General features: G+C 42.8%; 1 protein-coding gene and 1 non-coding gene across 2 annotated transcripts; both read right to left on the reverse strand.

Annotated features, from left to right (window-relative positions):
* Positions 1 to 655: 655 nt before the first annotated feature.
* PPP1R8 (protein phosphatase 1 regulatory subunit 8) lies at positions 656 to 18,694 on the reverse strand. Its single transcript, XM_055573982.1, has 7 exons — positions 18,552 to 18,694; positions 16,564 to 16,624; positions 11,441 to 11,594; positions 9,835 to 10,055; positions 8,160 to 8,304; positions 3,335 to 3,399; positions 656 to 2,103 (listed from the first exon to the last, which is right to left on the reverse strand). Exons 1-7 carry the CDS (start codon positions 18,605 to 18,607, stop codon positions 1,750 to 1,752), a joined length of 1,056 nt encoding a protein of 351 aa, XP_055429957.1. The 5' UTR covers positions 18,608 to 18,694; the 3' UTR covers positions 656 to 1,749.
* LOC129648117 (small Cajal body-specific RNA 1) lies at positions 14,876 to 15,041 on the reverse strand. The gene has a single exon (XR_008712700.1). It is a non-coding gene; the product is annotated as a small Cajal body-specific RNA 1 (non-coding RNA).
* Positions 18,695 to 20,690: the final 1,996 nt, after the last annotated feature.

A 20,690-nucleotide genomic window follows, 5' to 3' on the forward strand; every position in this document is an offset into this window, starting at 1 on the left:
TAGGCAGGTGCTCAACAACTGATTTTTAACCAGCACTAATAGTAACCTTTGCTATGATGACAGGAAGGTGTCCTCATAAGATGAGGACAGTCATCGTTACGGAAGCCGGCAGAGAAGTTAAACTTCTGCCTAGCTGTGATTTTATAGATCTCTGTTCCTTTTACCAGGCTGCTCCTGCTGTTGAGTTCACACTCTCAACCTAAGGGATTTGGAACCTCGTTGGCATTTTCATCACAAAGTCACATACGTTGTCTCACCATACACAAAGTCCACTTCCTGCACAGTGTTCTAGTATGCAAGACACATCCATCCAGTTCAAACTCCAGGTGAAATCCCCTCTAAACATCCTCAACTTCGCTTGCTTTCACTCCTGTGCTTCCTGAGCTGTAGCACAAATGCACGCAGCTGCAGAGGGTGCTGGTTACACTGGCACAAGGGCGCCCGTCTCTGTCTTAACCCACTTTGCCCAGTGAGGCTTCATCAGGGGACTGGAATCTCTAATTAGAATTTCCAGCTCATCAGGGGGCACCTTTATTTGTGGTAATAAAATGGGGACACAGCGTCACCTCCCAAGCCTGACAGCTGTACCTCTGACAAATACTCCCTCATGGCAGTGGAAGTAGGTGATGGCAACTGAATCACAAACTGCACCAGAATGACAAAAGTTACATTTAATTTACAATGTAATAAAGGTTACAGGTAAAAAGCTACACATAAAGCGTGAAAAGGCCTATTACACAAATGTACAAATCTCTGTACAAAGCTCTTATCAATGTGTCCTACCTTCGTCTCCTATGTTTGTTAGCCAGGTCTTCTAGTCTTGGAGCTCTGGGTCGAGTGGGGGAAAGAGCCTCCGAACCATCATCTAAAAATGTCCTCTTAGAGACATCCATTACTTCAAAGTAAAAATCTTTTCCTTTTTAATTAGAATTGCTCTAACTGGTCATATCCTTTAAAAATTGCCTTCATAACACACTCAAAAAGGAAAGTAATACCTCAGAGAGTAGAGGACAGTACCCTGAAATCAAGTGAGAAACTTCCGCAAGTACTCAGATTTGACAAGAAAAACAGGTAAAGTTCAAACAATACTGTAAGTTTAAAACTATCAACCTGTGTCTATGGCACTGGTCAGATGAAAAATCAAAATGTTCTCATTCGAACAGAAAGGACAAAAGAGAAAGAAAAGCCTAACTGCTGGACCTCAAAACCACTGACCCAGGAAAACACTTTTGAGTTTAAATCTTAGCTTAACTGGAGAATTTTAAACCCTCTTGTTAAGCAACCTGGAATCCGTGGCAACCCTTCTGCTACCTGGACTTGCAGGGATAGTAGGTATAAATTAGGCTACTGGACCCACAAGGCTGGCGGGGCTTCTGTCACCCCCACAGCTCTGGATTCAACCTGAGGGCCTAGAGTCTCTCCCTGGGGTACGTGACCTTAAAGAAAAATGACCCTAGAAAGAGGGAGAAAAGAAAAAAGGAGAAAAGGAAAGCCTGGGGAAAAGCCAGGGCAATCTATTTAAAAGGATATATGAAACATTTCTCTGCAATGAAAGTGTTTGAAGACAGGTCTTTCTGGGATATTTCAACCTCACCCCCCGTTTTAATATTACATGGTTAGGACCCCAGGAGACATTCTGAAAGACGATACTGCACACATGAAAAGTTTTTCTCCCTAGTTCATTAGCTCCCCCCATCACCCTTCCACCCCATTCCCACCCAATCCCACCCTCCTCCATGACCAAAAATATCAAATCAGTAAGGAAGGTGTGGGCTTCTTGCCCGGCCACGCCTCTTTTGCGTATTTCTTCTTCTTGGGTTCGTTGACAGCTTCGGGGTTATAGACGGCAGGGTTTGGTGCAGGGTTCATGTTCACTGCTGATGGCACAACAGGGGTCAAGTCCACATCAGGAGCGAGGTTCGGGTATGGCATGGGCAAGCCACCAATGAGTGCTGTCCCATGGATGCCGTGCGGCTGGGAGCCAGCTTCACTGTGCGTGGGGGGCAGGCCCCCGTAGAGTCCTCCACTGAAGGCAAAGTTCTGCATGCGCCTGCTCCCGGATTCCTCCAGGCCCAGGGAGCCAGGGCCCTCCACCCGCTTCTTCTGTGGTTTACAGAGGAGACAGAGGTGAGACAGAAGAGTGCTGTTAGGTTCTTCTACTGCAGTCCTAGATAAACTGGGACAGGCCCCTGAACCTCTAACTCGGTTGTTTCCCAAACAACCCTTCTCACTGTCCTCAAAATCTCAGGGCCTGAGGAGACCTTACAGTGGTCATCTAACATGTGGCTCCCAAACACTGCTCCACACAAAGTGTTCACCATCCTATGTCAAACCAAGAAAAATGAGGCCAGTGTGTGAACTTTTCATAAAGTAAGACTTATCCAGTTTAAGTGACTATTCTTTACCCTAAGGTCATGCCTCTCTCTCTGTCTGTTTTTGATGTTAAAATGCCCTTTTAAGAAACAAAGGTGATTAACAGATGGTTGCAAGTATTCTAATTTTTATTTTCTGGGGGGAAATAGACAGCAGAAAATTCCAAAGGAAGAAGAAAGAAGAGAAAGGTGCTCAAGGGGAAATGTGGCACAAATTCTATGGAGTTGTATGAAAAAATTTCATCTTGGAGTTTTTCACATTGGACTAAATTTCAACACAAGATCTTCCTGAAACAAAGACTAACCAGAAACTTGACTCATTTCTTGATCTAATATATTCTGAAGATTAGAAAAAAACCAACTCTCTCTAGCAGCTCTGACCAGCATCTTCCAATCACCATTTGAACACCTCTGCCAACAGGGATCTGCTTCCAGGGGCCACTTGTTCCCTTTTGGAGCCCTCGCTGTCAGGTAGTTCTCCATGCGTTGAGCACTCAGAACATCTCTGTAGCTTCCACTTCTTGGTTCTTCAATAGAGCTATCTTTAAACCTAACCCAACATGAGCTGGCTTTCCTATCTGTGTCCTTCTTGTTCACAAAATAAAGCCATGGCAAAAGCCAGAGGTGCCATGCAGAAGGCAACTATGCCTCCTCTTTGCCTAACAGCGTACTCTGAGTTAAGAAGGGAAGGCTAAAGAAAGGTGGGTCTCTCTGCACCCTACCCCACTGAGAGGTAAATTTACAGACTTGCATCACATCATAATTTACATGCAGCATTAAGCTGGCTCGTCACCTGTAGTTTCTCTATGGCACTCCAGGATCCCGACACACAGATGGGGTAAAAGTATTCCCACAGTATGAAAAATAAGAAAGGAGCAAAGAATGTGTTTTAAAATTAAGCCTACACATGGAAGAGTGGGTTTTTAACCCAGACGATAAAACATTTCAAACATGCTTCCTACCTTGACTGGGACCACTGCAGTCTGCACCATGTTCCGAAAGCGACCAACCGAGGGATCCACATCCTCTGCAAAAAGACATGAGGGCAGGTTAACTCAGTAATCAACCGGGAGGATTAACGTCACACGGCTCAGTGTGAACCGTCATCACAATAACTCATATTAAAACAGTAAAATACAGCCAACACTTCAAGTGTTTGCTGGGTATGTGTTCAATCCTCACAACAACCCTTTGAGCTAAGTACCACTAGAGTGAGCATGTTACAGATGAGAAAACAATCTCAGGCTTGGAGGAGGAAAATGACAGGCCCAGTCACCTCACCGGAGAGGAGCCAGGATATAAATCTCAGCAGCCAGAAACAGGCCTGTGCTCCAGACCACTTTCCCATTCCACATACTTCCCTCTTTTGAGGGGAGATTAAAAAAAAAGCAGACATCATCAATCTCATGTTAGTAATAAAAGAGGGACACCTCAAGAGGTCACACACCACATACTTTGCTAACACCTGCTCATAAGCGAAAAACAAAATCAGGATTCACACCCAGGGCTTCCAGCTTAACTTTGTCTTGCAAGCTGAACACCTGTACACAGGCATACCTCGCTTCACTGTGTTTCACTTTACTGTGCTTTGCAGATATTGCAGGGTTTTTTTTTTAAATTGAAGGTTGGTGGCAACCCTGCATTGTCAGATGATAGTTTGCATTTTTTAGCAATAAAGTATTTAAAGCATTGTAAAGAAACAAAGACATGGGGGTTTTTTTTAGATATAATGTTACTTTTTAGACATAATGCTATTGTACACTTGTAAATGTAACTTATATATGCACTGGCAAACCAAACAAATCTGCGTGACTTGCTTTGACATTTGCTTTTTTGAAGTGGTCTGGAACGGAACCCATAATATCTCCAATGCATGTCTGTACAAGGAAGACTCACTAAAAGATCTGAAGCCCCTGCCCAGGCAGGGTGGGAGAGCTTTTCACGGCTTACACACACACTCCTGCACCCTACAAAGCTTCTAGCTTCATTCATTCACTCTGCCAGAAGAAAGCACTGAGATCAAGTAACATGCTTGCAATCAGTCTCTCATTTATTGGACAGAAGGCATGGAGATAAAGAGCAAGACACGGTCCTGCCTTTAAGGAGCTCACAGCTGTAAAGCCAGATAGGTCACAATACAATGGAGGTGCTTCAAGAGAAGTATGAAAGTAGTGATCTTGGAGCACAGACGGGAGACTGGGTTGGATGACCTAGAATGAACAGCTTCCTCACTGAAGACGAAGTGTGGGGAAACAGGCAAGCACAGACTTACTATCATTACTAGAAAAAACAACTCCCTGGCCCTTTTATCTTAATACAGTGGTAGGAAAGGAGTTGTTTCCCTAGCAGACATTGTACACCTTATTTTAATGCATTGAAGGTGTTTGCTATTTAAAGAAACACTCCTGTGAGTCCCTTTGGGATATAAAGTATTCCTTGTTTAACTGAAGAGCCCCTGGTTTATTTAAGTTTGGCTTTTCACATATTAGGATGCCTCTAAAGAATATATCCTGGAATTACATACACAAACAATTGTTGTTCAATGAACAAATGAATGAACAGCTTCTATACGGAAAAAGAAAGAGGAAAAGGTACCCAGGCTCATCAGGAAGGAGACAAGGTCTCTAAAAAAAAGGCACTCTTATTTTCTCTCATTACCATAGGAGCCCTGTTCCAATCAGCCCTTCAGGAAAGTTAAACGAAATGCAAGAGCAACTGGAGCCCAAGAGGCATGGCTAACAGGGTATGTGCCCCACGAACACAACAGGCCTGTGGAAGTGAGGACGAGGCCATCGAGGAGACCCTGTCCTGTGCTGGCTGAACAGTGTTCGGTCCTCTCACCCTTTCCTCATTCTCGAGCCATGCAACTCCTGAAGAGGGAGTCTATCCACTGCAGGAAATCTCTGCTCCTGGAAGATCTACCAAGAAGTTCCTTGCCAGGTCTACTTCTGGTATAGGAAAGTCTGCACAGGTAAATGCAAAAGGGCTGGCAGATGATGACTGGGATAATGGCTAACATTTATCAAGACCTACTGAGTGCCTGGATGAAGCACAAGCTGGAATCAAGATTGCTGGGAGAAATATCAATAACCTCAGATGTGCAGATGACACGACCTTATGGCAGAAAGCAAAGAGGAACAGCCTCTTGATGAAAGTGAGAGTGAAAAAGCTGGATTTAAAACTCTACATTCAAAAAAGGAAGATCATGGCATCCAGTCCCATCACTTTATGGCAAATAGACGGGGAAACAATGGAAACAGTGACAGACTTTATTTTCTTGGGCTCCAAAAATCACTGCAGATGGTGACTGCAGCCATGAAATTAAAAGACACTTGCTCCTTGGAAGAAAAGCTATGACAAACCTAGAGAGCATATTAAAATGCAGAGACATTTACTTTACCAACAAATCAAAGCTATGGTTTTTCCAGTAGTCAGGTATGGATGTGGGAGTTGGACTATAAAGAAAGCTGAGCGCCAAAGAATTGATGCTTTTGAACTGTGGTGTTGGAAAAGACTCTTGAGAGTCCCTTTGAGTGCAAGACCAAACCAGTCCATCCTAAAGGAAATCAGTCCTGAATATTCACTGGAAGGACTGATGTTGAAGCCGAAGCTCCAATACTTCAGCTACCTGATGTGAAGAACTGACTCATTGGAAAAGATCCTGATGCTGGGAAAGATTGAGGCAGGAGGAGAAGGGGATGCCAGAGGATGAGATGGTTGGATGGCATCATCAACTCGATGGACCTAAATTTGAGCAATCTCTGGGAGTTGGTAACGGACAGGAAAGCCTGGTATGCTGCAGTCCATGGGATCGCAGAGTCAGACACGACTGAGTGACTGACCTGAACTGAGTGCCAAGCACATATTTGAGGTATTTTCACTTAATCATTTAATCTCCCCATCAATCCTGTGGGGCCAGAACTCTGATATGTCACTTGGCCAGAGGGTCACAGAGCTACCAAGCAGAGATGTGAATTTCATACCCAGGCCCTCTGATCTGAGCCCACACTCTTAAACACTCTGCCACACTCTCCCTGAACATACTGCCTTCATAAAGTTCCAGGACAATAACTTTCTTCTTTTTCTTTTTAGCTGCACCATGTGTCATGTGAGATCTTAGTTTCCTGACCAGATACTGAACCCATGCCCCCTGCATTAGGAGCAGAGAGTCTTAACCACTGGACCACCAGAGAAGTTCCACAATAATTTTCAAGAGAAAAAACAGAACATATCAGACCCCAGGTCTTGAAGGGAGACTTAATGAATTATCTAGTTCAGTCCTTCCCATACTGTAGGCTGTTTATCAGTACAAATAAGAGCTTATTAAAACTACAGATTTCTAAGTCCAACCCCTAGAAACTCTTATCTGGCATCCAGAAATAAACTTTCTAGATCAGTCATTCAGCTCCTGACTGGCCATTTCCCTTGGGCATTCACTACTTTGACAAGTTATTCATTCCACTTCACACATCATCAGAAAGTGAACAAAAGTCACTAGAACGAATGCTCCAATCTCTTTCACAGGAATTCTTTTAATTCTTCTTCTAAATATAAGGATTTGTTGTTGCTTTTAATGCCGAGCCAAATACTTGCTACTCACAGGCTCTGGTTTCACCCACTCCTTCCTCCCGAAGGTCAGCCTTGCAAACACCCACCCTCAGGGTGCCTCCCCCCAATCTGCTCTCCTTCACGCACATTTCCCAGCATTCAGGGACCACTGTCTATAGGTGGGAGTCTCCTTCTCCCTTAAGACTACAAAACACATTTAGTATTTTAGTAGAAATTATAGCCTTAAACAGGCAAGTCTTCAGTGCAGTTAATAGTGGCAGAAAGTTGTCCAATTTTAAGAGTTACCAGTCATACACAGATCCCCATGAAGACAACAGTGTCTGCTCTAACCTATACTCAAACTCTACTATGATACAGACATACTGCATCAGCAAAGCGGAACTACAGCCATGCTCTATATACTGAATTGTATGGGGCCTTGCTCTAGCTACTTCTTTCACACTGCAACTGGATAATGCTTGAGTGTTCAGGGCACTCCATCAATGAAAAAGCATAGTTTGTTTTATTGTACTTCACAGACACTGAGTTTTTTATATCAAGAAATTTGAAGGTTTGTGGCAACCCTGCATCGAGTAAGTATTTCAGTGCAATTTTCCCAACAGCATTCACTCACTTCCTAGCTCTGTGTTACATTTTGGTAATTCTCACATGTTTCAAACTTTTCCATTATTATTACAGTTGTTATAGTCGGAGAAGGCGATGGCACCCCACTCTAGTACTCTTGCCTGGAAAATCCCATGGACGGAAGAGCCTGGTAGGCTGCAGTCCATGGGGCTGCGAACAGTCAGACACGACTGAGCGACTTCCCTACAGTGAACTATGACCAGTGATCCTTGTCACTACTGTAAAAAGATTACAACTCGCTGAAGGTTCAGATGATGGCTGGTGTTTTTTAGTAACAAAGGATTTTTTAATTAAGGTATGTACATTGTCTTTTTAGACATGATGCTACCACATACTTAACAGACTACAGTGTAGTGTAAACATAACTTTCACATGTACTGGGAAACCAAAAACTGTGTGTGACTTGCTTTACTGAAATTCTTGAACCAAACCCACAATATTTCCAAAGTATGCCTGTACTGTATAAAAATATCTCCCCTGAATATAGCACCTGTTATTCTAAACCTTGTTGAGAAACAACTGACCTACAGGTTGTGTAAACTACTCTCTAGGATCACAGCCTTTTCATCAGAAAAAACCAGGAAGACACCTCACCTGGGTTGATGATCTCATCATCCTCACTAAAGGTCACCCGTGAGTTCTTCCTCTTCCTCTTTGGTCTCTGAATGTCCAGATTCCCCTCCTCAATGGTAAGAGTGGAAATCCGCTTGTTGTGGGCAGTGTTGAATTCTGTCAGGTTCTGGGCCAGAGTTCACACAGGAAAGACAGGAATGAGTACACAAGGAATTTGAAGGAGAATATTACCAAACAAAGAGCAGGAAAGGATTAGGAGCTAACCTTGACCTCTTCACATAGATGAAATTCTCTTTTGCATCCAGAAAAGATTACTGTCCCTAAATAGCTAATGCCAGCAAGACTCATTTGACAGAATGCAGAACATCTTCAGTGACCAGTGAGGCAGTGATATTCAAAAGGGGCTGAAGGACCTTGAGCTGAAAACAAGTCATCTGTGCAAAAACCCTTGAGTTGAGGTTTGGGGGTTTTTTGAAGAAGGTTATTGTGTCTTCATGCTGAGAATTAAAAGAATGCGACTGGGAAAAAATTCAAGAACTGTTTTAAGTAACAAAACACATGAGAAAGAAAAACTGACAGTTTCTTTCCCAGTAGCTCTCTTCTTTAAAACTAGCTAGGACGCTGCCAGTGCACTGAATATTTGGCATTAATATTTTGTCACTCCCATCCCTGTCTGGCCCCATTTCTATTCATAACTATCCATCCATCTCAGTGATTAACCTGGCCTCAGCACTGCTGCCTGCCTCTTTTCAATCCCTTGGACTTATTCCAACCTGCGCTGCAGTTTGAGACATCCCAAATGTCTTGAGAACAAGACCTAGAGATACAGGAGGAGGCATGGAAGCAGCCTGGAAAAGAATGGGCAAGAGGGACTGCCAGCCAGGCCCCTGGCCATAAGGCTACTTATTTACAACCAAGTAACTTCTGAGTTGTAAGATTTCTACTGTGCTTTTTTCTTCCTAAGATCTGGGAAATTGCCTCTGTATACAAGAAGAGTAAATGTACGTGGGTGGTTACGGACAGGCAGGCATTTGATCTACCTGGATAGACCAGTCACACCAATACAGTGACAGGCATGTGAAGACAAAAGCTACACCACCAACTACTGGGGTCAACTCTAGACAAGGAAAACCTTAACACATCGAAGTCAAATCTTGTACAATTCAGGGCAGCCAGGTCCAGAGCAAAAGCAGTCCAGTTCTACTCAGAAGATTCTTGGGCTGACTGGACGGTATCAAAAAAAGCTACATAAATGAATGAAAGCTTCAATCTCTGTAAGCCAGTGCTGTTCAAACAAACTTTCTGGATGATAGAAATGTTTTCTATCAGAGCTATTTAGTATTGTTAGTCACTAGCTACATGTGACTACTGAGTACTTGGAATGTGGTTAGTGGCTACTGCATTGGATAGTATAGCTCTTAAGAAATGTAACTCCCAGCCTGGCTTCTAACATGCAGCAAAGGTGCACAAGACAACCATAAGTCAGGGCTAGTCAGCCCTGGATATATATAACCAAACCCACACAATGCAGATTTCCAAGGGCCACACCACACTGCCAAAGTGGCAAAGGCTTATCACTCTGTTCAAGAAAACCTCCAGCTGCTAAGTCATTGGCATTTCAAGCTACACAGAATAGCTACATACTGCAAAAACCAGAGTCTCCAAGACATAACAATGACATAGACAATAGAATTACATCAAGTTCTGTTTCCTCCTCTGGAAGCCCCAGTAAGCCCTTGAGTTCATCATCCTCTCCACCCATCTTCTCATCTCCTTTCACAGCTGATGGCAATGTCTGAGGCTTCTCACGGAGAGTGTACGCCCGTGTGGATGCACCAAATGAGACCGTGGAGTCGATGGGAATTTGCTGAGGCTTGTGAGGCTCCAACCGAATGTGACCCAAGAAAGTGCCGTGTGCTGGGAATAACCAAATCAGAAACGTAAGAGAGGAAAAGAAAAAAACAAACAAAAAACAAACCTGAGTTGCAGAAGAGAAGCTTCTGCCAGCACATCAGTTTTGCTTTTTAAAACAGAAATGGCATTGGGTCCACTTTGCATCCCTTGTCATGAGTCACACTGAAAAGGAAACTCCTTCACTGAATCCTGAATCACTACAGTGGATTTCTTACACATCTACAGAGCTGCTGTTACCCCACATAACAAGTTCCTCTGCTGCCAGACTGACTCCATTCTGGGTCCAGCAGGAAAGGCTCCAACCCAGCAAAAGCCATTCCCCGCAAGGAGGAGGACAGGAACTGCTGCGGTCTGACCTCTCCAGCCCCAAGCCTAAGGAATACAGGAACTGCTGGACTGGTAGCAGTCATACTTGGGGTTTCCCCAGGATAAGAAATGAGGCTGGCTGAAACATGTGCAATACCAATGGCAAGGTAGGCCAAAAATCCTACTGGAGAGTCTGGATATTTTTCCATGTCTACATTCTGCATATTATGAAATGGAGAGAAAAGATGACATAAATTTTCAAGTAAGTGAGTCTGAGTGAACTCCGGGAGTTGGTGACGGACAGGGAGGCCTGGCGTACTGTGATTCATGGGGTCGCAAAGAGTTGGACAAGACTGAGCGACTGAACTGAACTGAACTTATGAGACAAGGCTCTCCAAAACCATCATAACCATACTGGGGTAATGTGTGCATGTGTACGGGGAGGGGGAAAAGGAGTAAAACACAATCAACCCAGGAAGGAGATCCTTTACGTTCCATGCTGCAATTAATTATACACAGGTGAAGATGAACAAACTTCAAGGCCCCATGTAATCAAGTTTCAATTGCATTTCTGAGATTATCTCTGACAAACTTGAAAATCTTATAGTTGGAGTGTGCTCAGAGAATTAAAATTGATATTAGTAGTAATAGTCAAAGCAAAATGTAGCTGAGATAAAGAACCTATTATAAAAAATGAACTTGCTCAAAATAAGGATGTTTTTTAATGTCCTGTACCCACAACTCTGCTACATTAATGGAGCTAACCACAGCTTCTGCTTAAACTGGATCACAATCTCTCAGGGGCCTATAAACACATTCCCTAGTTTCTAGGTGTTTTTTTGTTCTCTCTATACCTATTACTCTCTTCAAGAAAGCACTCCCTAAAATCTTCTCTCTCCACTCATCAATTACTTCAGTAAAATAGGAAATACCACAGGAATGGAGAAGGACTGATTCAAAAACCAAACATAAACTTCCTTGATGAACAATAAAACACAATTTCAAATCTGAAGAACCCAAAGAGCATCTCCACACTGCCCAAAAGGGAATGTGTAAAACAGGATGGGATATGAGTTACTTACTACTGTTGAGATCTATCAGGAAAACTCTCTTCAGATGCTTGTGGTAGACCAAGGCAGCATGGACCCGAGAGCAAGACTGGTGGTCAATTGTGAAGTCGCACAAATCAGGGTTTCGCCCAAATAAGTAATACTTCTTCTCATCGATAATCAGTTTCTAAATAAATATAAAATACTACTTAAAGCTGGTTTCAACAGGGTTTAGCAAAGTCTTCCAATAAAAGTAGAGCATATTAACATAAAATTCCTTGTCAAAGTAAAAAAAATATATGTGTGTATATGTATATATATTTCCTATTATTCTTCAAGATAAAGAGCTCAGAAAAATTTACTAACATTTTTGGGGGTTGGCAATGATTATTCCCAAATATAACGGTCAAATGTTGAGTGCCGATATGAAAAGAACTTTCCCTAATCCTATTAGATGTAAATGGCCTGCAAGAGAGGCTGTCTTCTTTTCATTGTAAATTTAAGATTTCACTTAACTTTAGGTTGAGCAGGAAATAAAAACATAAGGCATGCCTATAAAGGAATAAGACCTCTTTTCAGAAAAATACATATTCAAATGAAGTTTATCAACTGGTTCGCAAAGGAAGGGAGGTATAAACACTTACCTATATTCTAATCATGCTGCTAGAGCCCCAAATTATTTCTGGAACCCCCTTGAAATCAGAATTACATTAGACATCACTGTATGAGCCTCTAGATCTAACTTTATGGTCCCATTTCATTTTGGCCACAAAAAAGCATTACTCAGAGTTAACTCTAAATGAGTACTTGCTTTGTCCAAATATGGTATGACTTCACAGGGCAAAGATTTTCCAGGTTTGAGGGAAGAGAATGTACAGATTTACATTTATTGAAGGGCTATTTTTTGCTAGGCATTTTAAGCATTATCTCATCTAATTCTCAAAACAAGTCTGTGAACTAAGTATCACATTTATTATAGAAAGTCCAAGTGTTAGTTGCTCAGTCGTGTCCGACTCTTTGCAACCCCATGGACTGTAACCTGCCAGGCTCCTCTGTCCATGGAATTCTCCAGGCAAGAATACTGGAGTGGATTGCCATTACCTGCTCCAGGGAATCTTCCCGACCCAGGGGTCTCCTGCATTGCAGGCAGATTCTTTACCGTCTGAGCCACCAGGGAAGCCTATCACCTTTATTATTAAACATAAAATAAATTCAGAAAGATGAATCTAGTCATTCAAGGCAGTCAGGCTGGTTAACTAGCAGATGTGGGATTTAAATTCAGGTATGAATAACTTGCAATGCTAATATTCTAAATAACAGTGCCATGGGTCTGAAATAATTCTGAGAAGAACTCCAAAATGTTTCTAACCACTCCTGTGGAACTGGAAAAAATAGAACTATATAATGTCTCAATATAATAGCAGAAAAGAGGATTTTGCAGAGCAGCAAACTGTTATTTTAAAAATTGCAGGGGCTGACGTAGCACTGTTAACTTTTATTTTGCCAAAAAAGAACTTTCTTTTAAAACTGTCACCAATCATTTTATAAAAGAAAGGTCATTTTAACAAAAAAGCAGGGAGGACAAGGATAAAGGGTCACTCTTTGAGTTGAATTTAGCTTTATGAAAATCACTCACTACACTGTCTTTTTCTTTTAATCCTGGATCAGTAAAGCTTTTCCAACATATTGGTTGTGGACTGGGCTGTCACAGAATAAGGACCGTAGGTTAAATTTTTGCTAACACTTCATTCAGTTCTTAAGGTCTACAATTTGAGCCTTTGAAAAATAACCCTCATTCATATATATTATGTTGTTCCTTTACAGTTTTTATTTTTATCTGCACCACGCAGCTTATAGGATCTTAGTTTCCAGACCAGTGACTGAACCCGTGCCCTTGGCAGTGAAAGCGCCGATCCCTAACCAGGAATGCCAGGGAATTCCCTGTTTTTTTCCTTTAAACAGAATGTCTCACTAAGCTCTAGTTCACATTTCACACTATGCTCCTTCTAAAATCCCTGAGAGAAGACAGCACAAAGCTGAGCAAGGAAGTACAGTCAAATTAGGATGGTACCAGGCTGGGAATCAAGAGGCTTATTTTTCGTTCCTGGCTATGTCACTGAAGTCACGGTGGGCTGCTATTCTCCCGTGCTTCAGTGTTCTTACAAAACCAGAAGTGCACCTCACGTGCTGGGAACAGCTAACAACCGCTGAGTACTGAAGTGCACACACTGTGCTATGAGTTTTATGCTATGTCATTTCATCTTTACAGCCACTCTGTGAGGTAAGGGGGTACTGTTATTCCTATATTTATAGATAGAACAGTGAGGCATAAAGAAATTAATTAATATATGCAAGTTCACACTGCTAGATATTTATAAACTGGATTAGAAATTCAGGTCTGATTTCACACAGTCTAAGCTTTTATAACCACTATATATTTTCTTCACTCTTCCTGCATCAAAAAATCCACCATATGGCAAAAAACATTTAAGGAGTGAACAAGTAGTATAGGTCATAATCTTAATTTTTTTTTAAACACTTACCAGTTACTTGCCGGCTTATACATTAAGGCTCAAAGGGATGGGGGTCACCTTTGGGAAACTCTGTCCAGCAGAGCCCACTTACTGCTGGGAGAGCTTGTCCCAGGCCCCTAGTGCTAGGGGGCATCAAGATTTAACAACAGTCTGACAGCTCAATCCCACAATCATCCCATGCCTGCTCAGACCCAAATATTAAGACTTGGGTTAAATATAAGATATTGCTTTAGAATTGTGAGAGCCCTAAAATGTCAACATGTTATTTTCTCTAGGTAATATCTATGCAAGTTGAATCTCATAGATGCATTTCCCATTCGTATCTATATGCACATACATGATGTCCTCACAAACTTAAATTTGCTAACCACAGAACTCACAGGCTGGACTTAAACAGTCATAAGACCACCAGCTCTTGGGTTCTAATACAAAATTGATCACCTTTCTATGATTCCCGGCTTCTCTGGTGGCTCAGTGGTAAAGAATCCATCTACCAATGCAGGAGACACAAGTTTGATCCCTGGGTTGGGAAGATCGCGGGAGAAGGAAATGGCAACCCACTCCAGTATTCTTGCCTGTGAAATGCCAAGGACACAGGAGCCTGGTGGGCTACAATCCATGGGGTCACAAAAGAGTTGGACACAACTTAGCAACTAAACACCACCACCACAAGATGTCAATACCAGAGATTTAGGTGTTTAGAGAAGAAAGAGAAAAAGCCTCCAAATTAAATATGCACATTCACAATTAAAGGTATCTCAATTATAGAAGTGTGAAAGTGTAGAGGAAAAAAACAGTATGCCTCAGAAGCAAGAAAATGAGTGAATTCTTAGACAATTTGCTTCTTCTGTCCAGGTGAATGAAATAATGCACTGGCCCTTCAGTAGTCACTAAACCACAACTGCTTAACTAGCTATGGCTAATACCATTATCCAGTTGTGCCTCTGAGTTATAACTCAGAGTGTATCTTTACACCCTGGGCTTAAAAGACTCATGGCTTTTGTTTTAATATTGCACTTCTTAAACCCAGCTATCACAACACATCACAGGCCTCTGACATAAGGCTTGGACATAGATAGCTCGGTTAGTATCAAGTGCTGCCTAAATCCTTAAATAATAAGCAGATCTGGAGTCTATTTCTCTCAGAAACAACGCAGTGATGCCTATGGACTGTAACATGACACCTCTGTGGCAACTCAGCACACCTAAGAGCACTGAAAGACAACATTACCAGTTAATGGAAACCAGTAATCAGAGAGATGTTTGACAAGTTGAGAGTGCTTTGAAAATATATACTATTTCTCAAAAGAATTATATTATCTTTAGAGCTAGGCTCCTTACTGTTTCTCCCTATTGCAAATTAAAGATTTATTATATTCTGGTTAAAAAAATAGATTTCTGTATGTCTATTCAGCAACATTTTATATGTGTGGAACAGTTTATAGTTTTAAAAAAAAAAGAAGACATTTTAGCTAAATTATTCCCTTGAATAATCCTGATATTTTGTAACCTTTAAGACAGAAGAACCCATGACAAAGTGGTTCTAACTGACTGGCTAAGGGCTTGATGAATTCATCACAACTTCCGCCTTAATGTTTTCCAAAATACATGTATCATACATGTATCATACAACATCCTGAAAGTGAAAACAATGTATTTATACAACATCCTTCAGGAGATCTCACAGACAGTTTTCATTACGGAGTGCAATGTTTTTACTATATACACCAAAGAAAAATAACTGCACTCAACAATAGGGCCTTGAACTTAAAATGTTATCTGAGCAAGCAAACCTAAAATTGGTTGAAGACATGGAGACTCACAACTCGATGGCCACAGTGGGCTTAATCCCCATTTCTTGGTAAATAAATGGCAACAAAAGAATTAAAAAAAAAATCCACACAACCTAATAGATAAACAAAACTCGTGTTCTCTTGCAGTTCTATGTGGTTTTCATTCTAGAAACTTGGAGAAAAGCTAGAATTCTGCTACACTTGTTCTTTATAGTACTTACTTCGATTATAATCATGTAAATTTTTGTTTGGTTCTGTCTTTCCCACCAGATGATTTCTTTGAAGACAGGAACCATGTTCATTTTGTTCACTGCTGTATTCCCTATGCCGAGCACAAAGACTGGCACATAATAAGCACTCAGTAAATGTTTAAATGAATGAATGAATTTCATCACCATTTCCATTCTCTTTTTTGAACATGTGTCTTAGTTTATTATCTTCTAGCTTAAATGTCATAAAAGCAACTTAAAAGCTGAATTCAATCTGTATCATTCACTTTCTTCTTTAATTATTGCAGATCTTGCACCTTCCACACAACTCCACATACTCAGAGAGAAGGAATTCACCAAGTTATAGGGCATCCAGTTTCACTGAGGCCTACAGGCCCACAATCTATTAAAACCCTTCATTTGGAAGGTAAGAGAAGTCACAAAAAAACTGAGTATCTGTGAAGATACACATTGGCATGTGCTTTTAATAGAAAAAAAATCAGGATGAACAAAAGTAGCATTGCTGGAAAACAAAGCACAGGAGAGGGGGTGGAAAAGTGAGTCACTGGCAAGAATCTTTAGTGTGGTGGGGAGAAAGGGGAAGACGTGTATTTCCATACCTCAATTAGCTTGTCTCCTTTGACTACATCCAGATGTAAACCAGGAGGGGGTTTACCTGCCCTGAAAAGTAACAGTGAAAAAATATTTTCAGGATGAGTTTGTAAATGCCATTTACAATCATTATCCCATTCAACACTGGAGCTCTCTTACCAGCCTATAATTAGTTCATGTTCAAGCAGAAATGTCATCTACTTTACTGTTATTATAGCTCCTTTCTGCATTTGACACTTACCTCCCCAGTGATTCAACTGCTCTAAAACATATTTCAGGGGATCTGTATTTAGAGCAGCACCAAAGAAACCTGTATTTTAACACTGAATTATCTACCTTGGAGAGAAAGCAGCACAGAGAATGCAAGTACTATAGTCGGAGTTGTCTGGTCACTTTGAGTTTGAGTCTAAGATTTGCCACTACCAATAATTACCATACAATGGTAGAATAAATCAGTTGGTGTCTGGGGCTAATCAAGGTAGACTCATCACAGAAGAAACAGAGGGTATTGTCCTGAACGCTGAGGTCAAACCAGATATGTAATTTAGGCAGTTAGGGCAATCCAAAACTATGCTATGAAACCAGGTACCAATAAATACAAGAGATATTTGTTAACTTTGAACAGGTCATTCTACAGTGGCATGTATAAGGGAACTTTTCTCTATACTCCTATAATCATACCATCCAAGGGAGACAAATATATGTCAAAGCACCTAACACAATGTCTGGTGCACACCAGACGTTAAGGAAATGATAAGTGATCTTATACAGTCTCTTCTAACTATAAATTTACTATCCTGGCCCAGTAAACTTAGTTAGAAGACATAAGTAAATATTCTGAAATCAATGTGGCAAGGAACCGAAATGGACACAATTTGCAGACTGGAGCAACTCTGTGTTACAGAAGTGCAGAAGGACCCAGAAAATAGCTACACATTCACTTGTTTCCTGTGTTTGCTCCTCTCAAGTTTGAAGAACAATCTTACCAGAGTCCCAACATCTACACACGCGCACGTGCACACACAAACAAACACAAATGCATCCATTTACATCTAGCTGAAGATACAACATAGTCATCTCACAAGCTTGACCCAACTCCTATATGGTGGTTGCTGGGAGGGCAGTGCATTGGACAAAAGCCCATTTTGTCTGGAAACCAGGGAAAGCCAAGTTACATCCAAAATATGCTTTCTGAACTCCTACTATGTGTCTGGCTCAGGCCTAGGAACTGTGACTCTAGAGATACATTAGGCAGCCCTTGAGGGGTTCAATATAACGGAGCCAGAGAGTAACACACACAAACAATACACTGTGATGAGCAGACACAGCTCTAACTCGGATGGGTCGCCTTACCAGGCAATTTATATAATTCATCGTGTACTCCACTCAAAGACTAAAATTATTCCATTATTCCCAAGAACTTGAGAAGGGAGGAAAGGGGTTCATCCTAACAAGCAAGGATGCCCTCTGGTGCCCGACTTCGCGCTGGTGGCTAAGAGCACAGGAGTAGGTCAGAGCCGTTCCTGCCCTCAGGGAGCTCCCAGTCAGCGAGAGATAGGCAAGGGCCGCACCAGGCTGCAGTAACAACCGCGGGATGCGAGGCTCTGAGAGGGGATCGGGACCAGGAAGCTAGCTCGCGCGCGCTCGGGACAGAGAGCGGGGGGCAGGTACCGGGCTCCACAAGAGCACCAGGCACTCAGGCAGGAGTTGGGGTAAGTTCGAGGCCAAGGCCCCGAAGGGCCCCGGCAGCCGGCTGACTTCCCGAGGGGCTGCCTAAGCCAGCGCCTCAGAGCCCCCAACTCTGGGTTTCCTCGGTTTCTGGGCCCGGGCTCCAAGCTCCAGGTTCCTCCACACGCCGCCCGGCCCGACGGACACTTCTCCCTCTGTCAGTCCCAAGATGTTTGGGCCGTTCGGCTCGCTGCGAGAAATCAGCCGCCCGGCCGGCACAGGCCAGCGCAGGCCTGGCCACTCCAGCGCTGGTCGCCCCGCCACTCACCAGGTCGGGCAGTCGAACAGCGGGAGGCTGGAGCCGGAGTTCGCGGCTGCCGCCATCTTGCGTCTCCCCCTCCCATTTGGCGGGCCCAAAGCACGCTGGGAAACTGGAAGACCCAGAGGGGGAGCGGCGGCTTCCCAGCGACCTGTGCGTCTGCGCGCGCGCACACACACACCCACGCACGCACGCACGCACCGACGCACAGGGCGCTGTAGTAGCGGTGGAGACTGGGATCCCGTTTAGAGGTGTTTTTCAGGGTTTGAGAGAGTTGACCTTCCCCGAAGGCCAGGGCTTCTCTCGGCCGGCAGTTGTCTGAGGAAAATGGGCTCGTAGGGAGGGGTTCGGTTTCCCTCTACGTTCTTTTTGCAAAGACGCTCCCACTCTCTGAAGTCTTGTGATGCCACCCTTGCCCTGGGCTCGCACCGTCAGCCTTTTGACTCCCAAGATGGAGAGAAGCTAGAGGGTATAGGGCTTAAGGATTGGAAAAACACCGGTCTGTTGTGTCTCCTCTAATGGTCCTGAGAAGCTACCTTTCGGGGTCGTGTAAACTCTAGACAAACAGCCAGGGACGGATCCAACCAGATGGCAGGCGTCCAGATCATCAAAACGCATGACTGAAGAAGGTTATTTAATCAAGTGGAGGCCTCTTTGGATTTTAAAATTTTGGTCATAGTGACTAGATTGTATAACGAAGACAGGATTCAGGTCTGCTTTTGTCCAACAGCTGGGTGAAAGATCATCAGCAGGGCTTCTGGTTGTAATGGCTTATGTCTGCTGCTGCTGCTAAGTCGCTTCAGTCGTGTCCGACTCTGTGTGACCCCATAGACAGTAGCCCACCAGGCTCCCCGGTCCCTGGGATTCTCCAGGCAACAACCCTGGAGTGGGTTGCCATTTCCTTCTCCAATGCATGAAAATGAAAAGTGAAAGGGAAGTCGCTCAGTCGTTTCCAACTCTTAGCGACCCCATGGACTGTAGCCCACCAGGCTCCTCCATACATGGGATTTTCCAGGCAAGAGTACTAGCATATGTCTACTGAGTGCTTATTTGGGCAAGAATTTAGTTTATATGGATCATCTCATTTAATCCTTAAAACTCGCTTTGAAATAGGTATTATGATCCCTGAGGGGAGGCTCAGAGAGACTGAATTGCCCAGAATCACGGTAGAACGAGTGGGATTCAAACCTAAATCTGTATGAGGCCAAAACCCATGCTCTTTAATCATCTCTCTCTCACACTTTGATGTTGATATGATCATATTTATTATTAGCATGCAACTGAAGCCCAGCACTTTTTCAGTTTTGTAGAAAACATGAGAGGATTATCCAACCTGTTTTTTTCTTTTAAGGAAACCAAATGCAAAATTACTGTTCACCTATAAAGAGGCATTGCACAGCAGATTATCTCTTTCTATGATGGAGTTCTTGTCCTGATACCCTACTACTGATCCTCTAGATTTTAAATCGAACATCAACCTCTTCAAAAGATTTTGCCCTGGGTGACATCTCCAGGCATCAAGATTTAACTGTAGCATATTAACTTAGAATTTAAAATTATCAACTGTTAGGAGAATCACATGTTCCACTGGTCTTCAAAAGCACAATAAACTCATCCAGCAAGGATGTTAACTGGTCAGATCACTTCTTTTTTGGGGGGGGGAGTGGGGGGGCTGCATGTGTGGCTTTCAGGATCTTAGTTTCCTCACCAGGGATTGAACCCGGGGCCACAGCAGTGAAAGCACCAAGTCCTAACCACTGGACTGCTAGGGAATTCCCTCAGATCACTTATCTAATGAACGGGTTAATATACCCCCTTTTCCAGCCCTGTGATTCCAAAGATAGACTAGGCCAATAGTTCTAAACTTGGTTTCAGGGAAGCAGGCTATAGCTTCCTTCTTTGAGCACAAGGACTTGATTCTTAAAAAGAATTAAATCATCTCAAGTGTTTTGAGTATAATAGAAAAGAGAAGGTACTTTTATCTGGAGAGATTGTGTGGGCCTTTGAGGTCCTATGCCCTTTTCAGGCATGAGGTGGTACTGAAGGCATTTCTAGCTGTCAGTGACCTTAATAACATGTCAGCTTTGTCTTTCAATTTCTCAGCTTCCATGGGTGGTCCATTATTTAATCCCTTATAATGCTGAATAT

This window comes from Bubalus kerabau, chromosome 3 (genome assembly GCF_029407905.1).
Source record: "Bubalus kerabau isolate K-KA32 ecotype Philippines breed swamp buffalo chromosome 3, PCC_UOA_SB_1v2, whole genome shotgun sequence".
In the NCBI taxonomy this organism is placed as follows: Eukaryota; Metazoa; Chordata; class Mammalia; order Artiodactyla; family Bovidae; genus Bubalus; species Bubalus kerabau.

Coding starts and splice junctions, on each gene's coding strand:
- PPP1R8 (XM_055573982.1), bottom strand. CDS start 18,607: ATGGCGGCAGCCGCGAACTCCGGCTCCAGCCTCCCGCTGTTCGACTGC. Junction 10,056..11,440: donor CCTGATAGATCTCAACAGTA/GTAAGTAACTCA, acceptor GGTTATTCCCAG/CACACGGCACTTTCTTGGGT. Junction 8,305..9,834: donor AGGAGGAAACAGAACTTGAT/GTAATTCTATTG, acceptor ACTCTGGCCCAG/AACCTGACAGAATTCAACAC.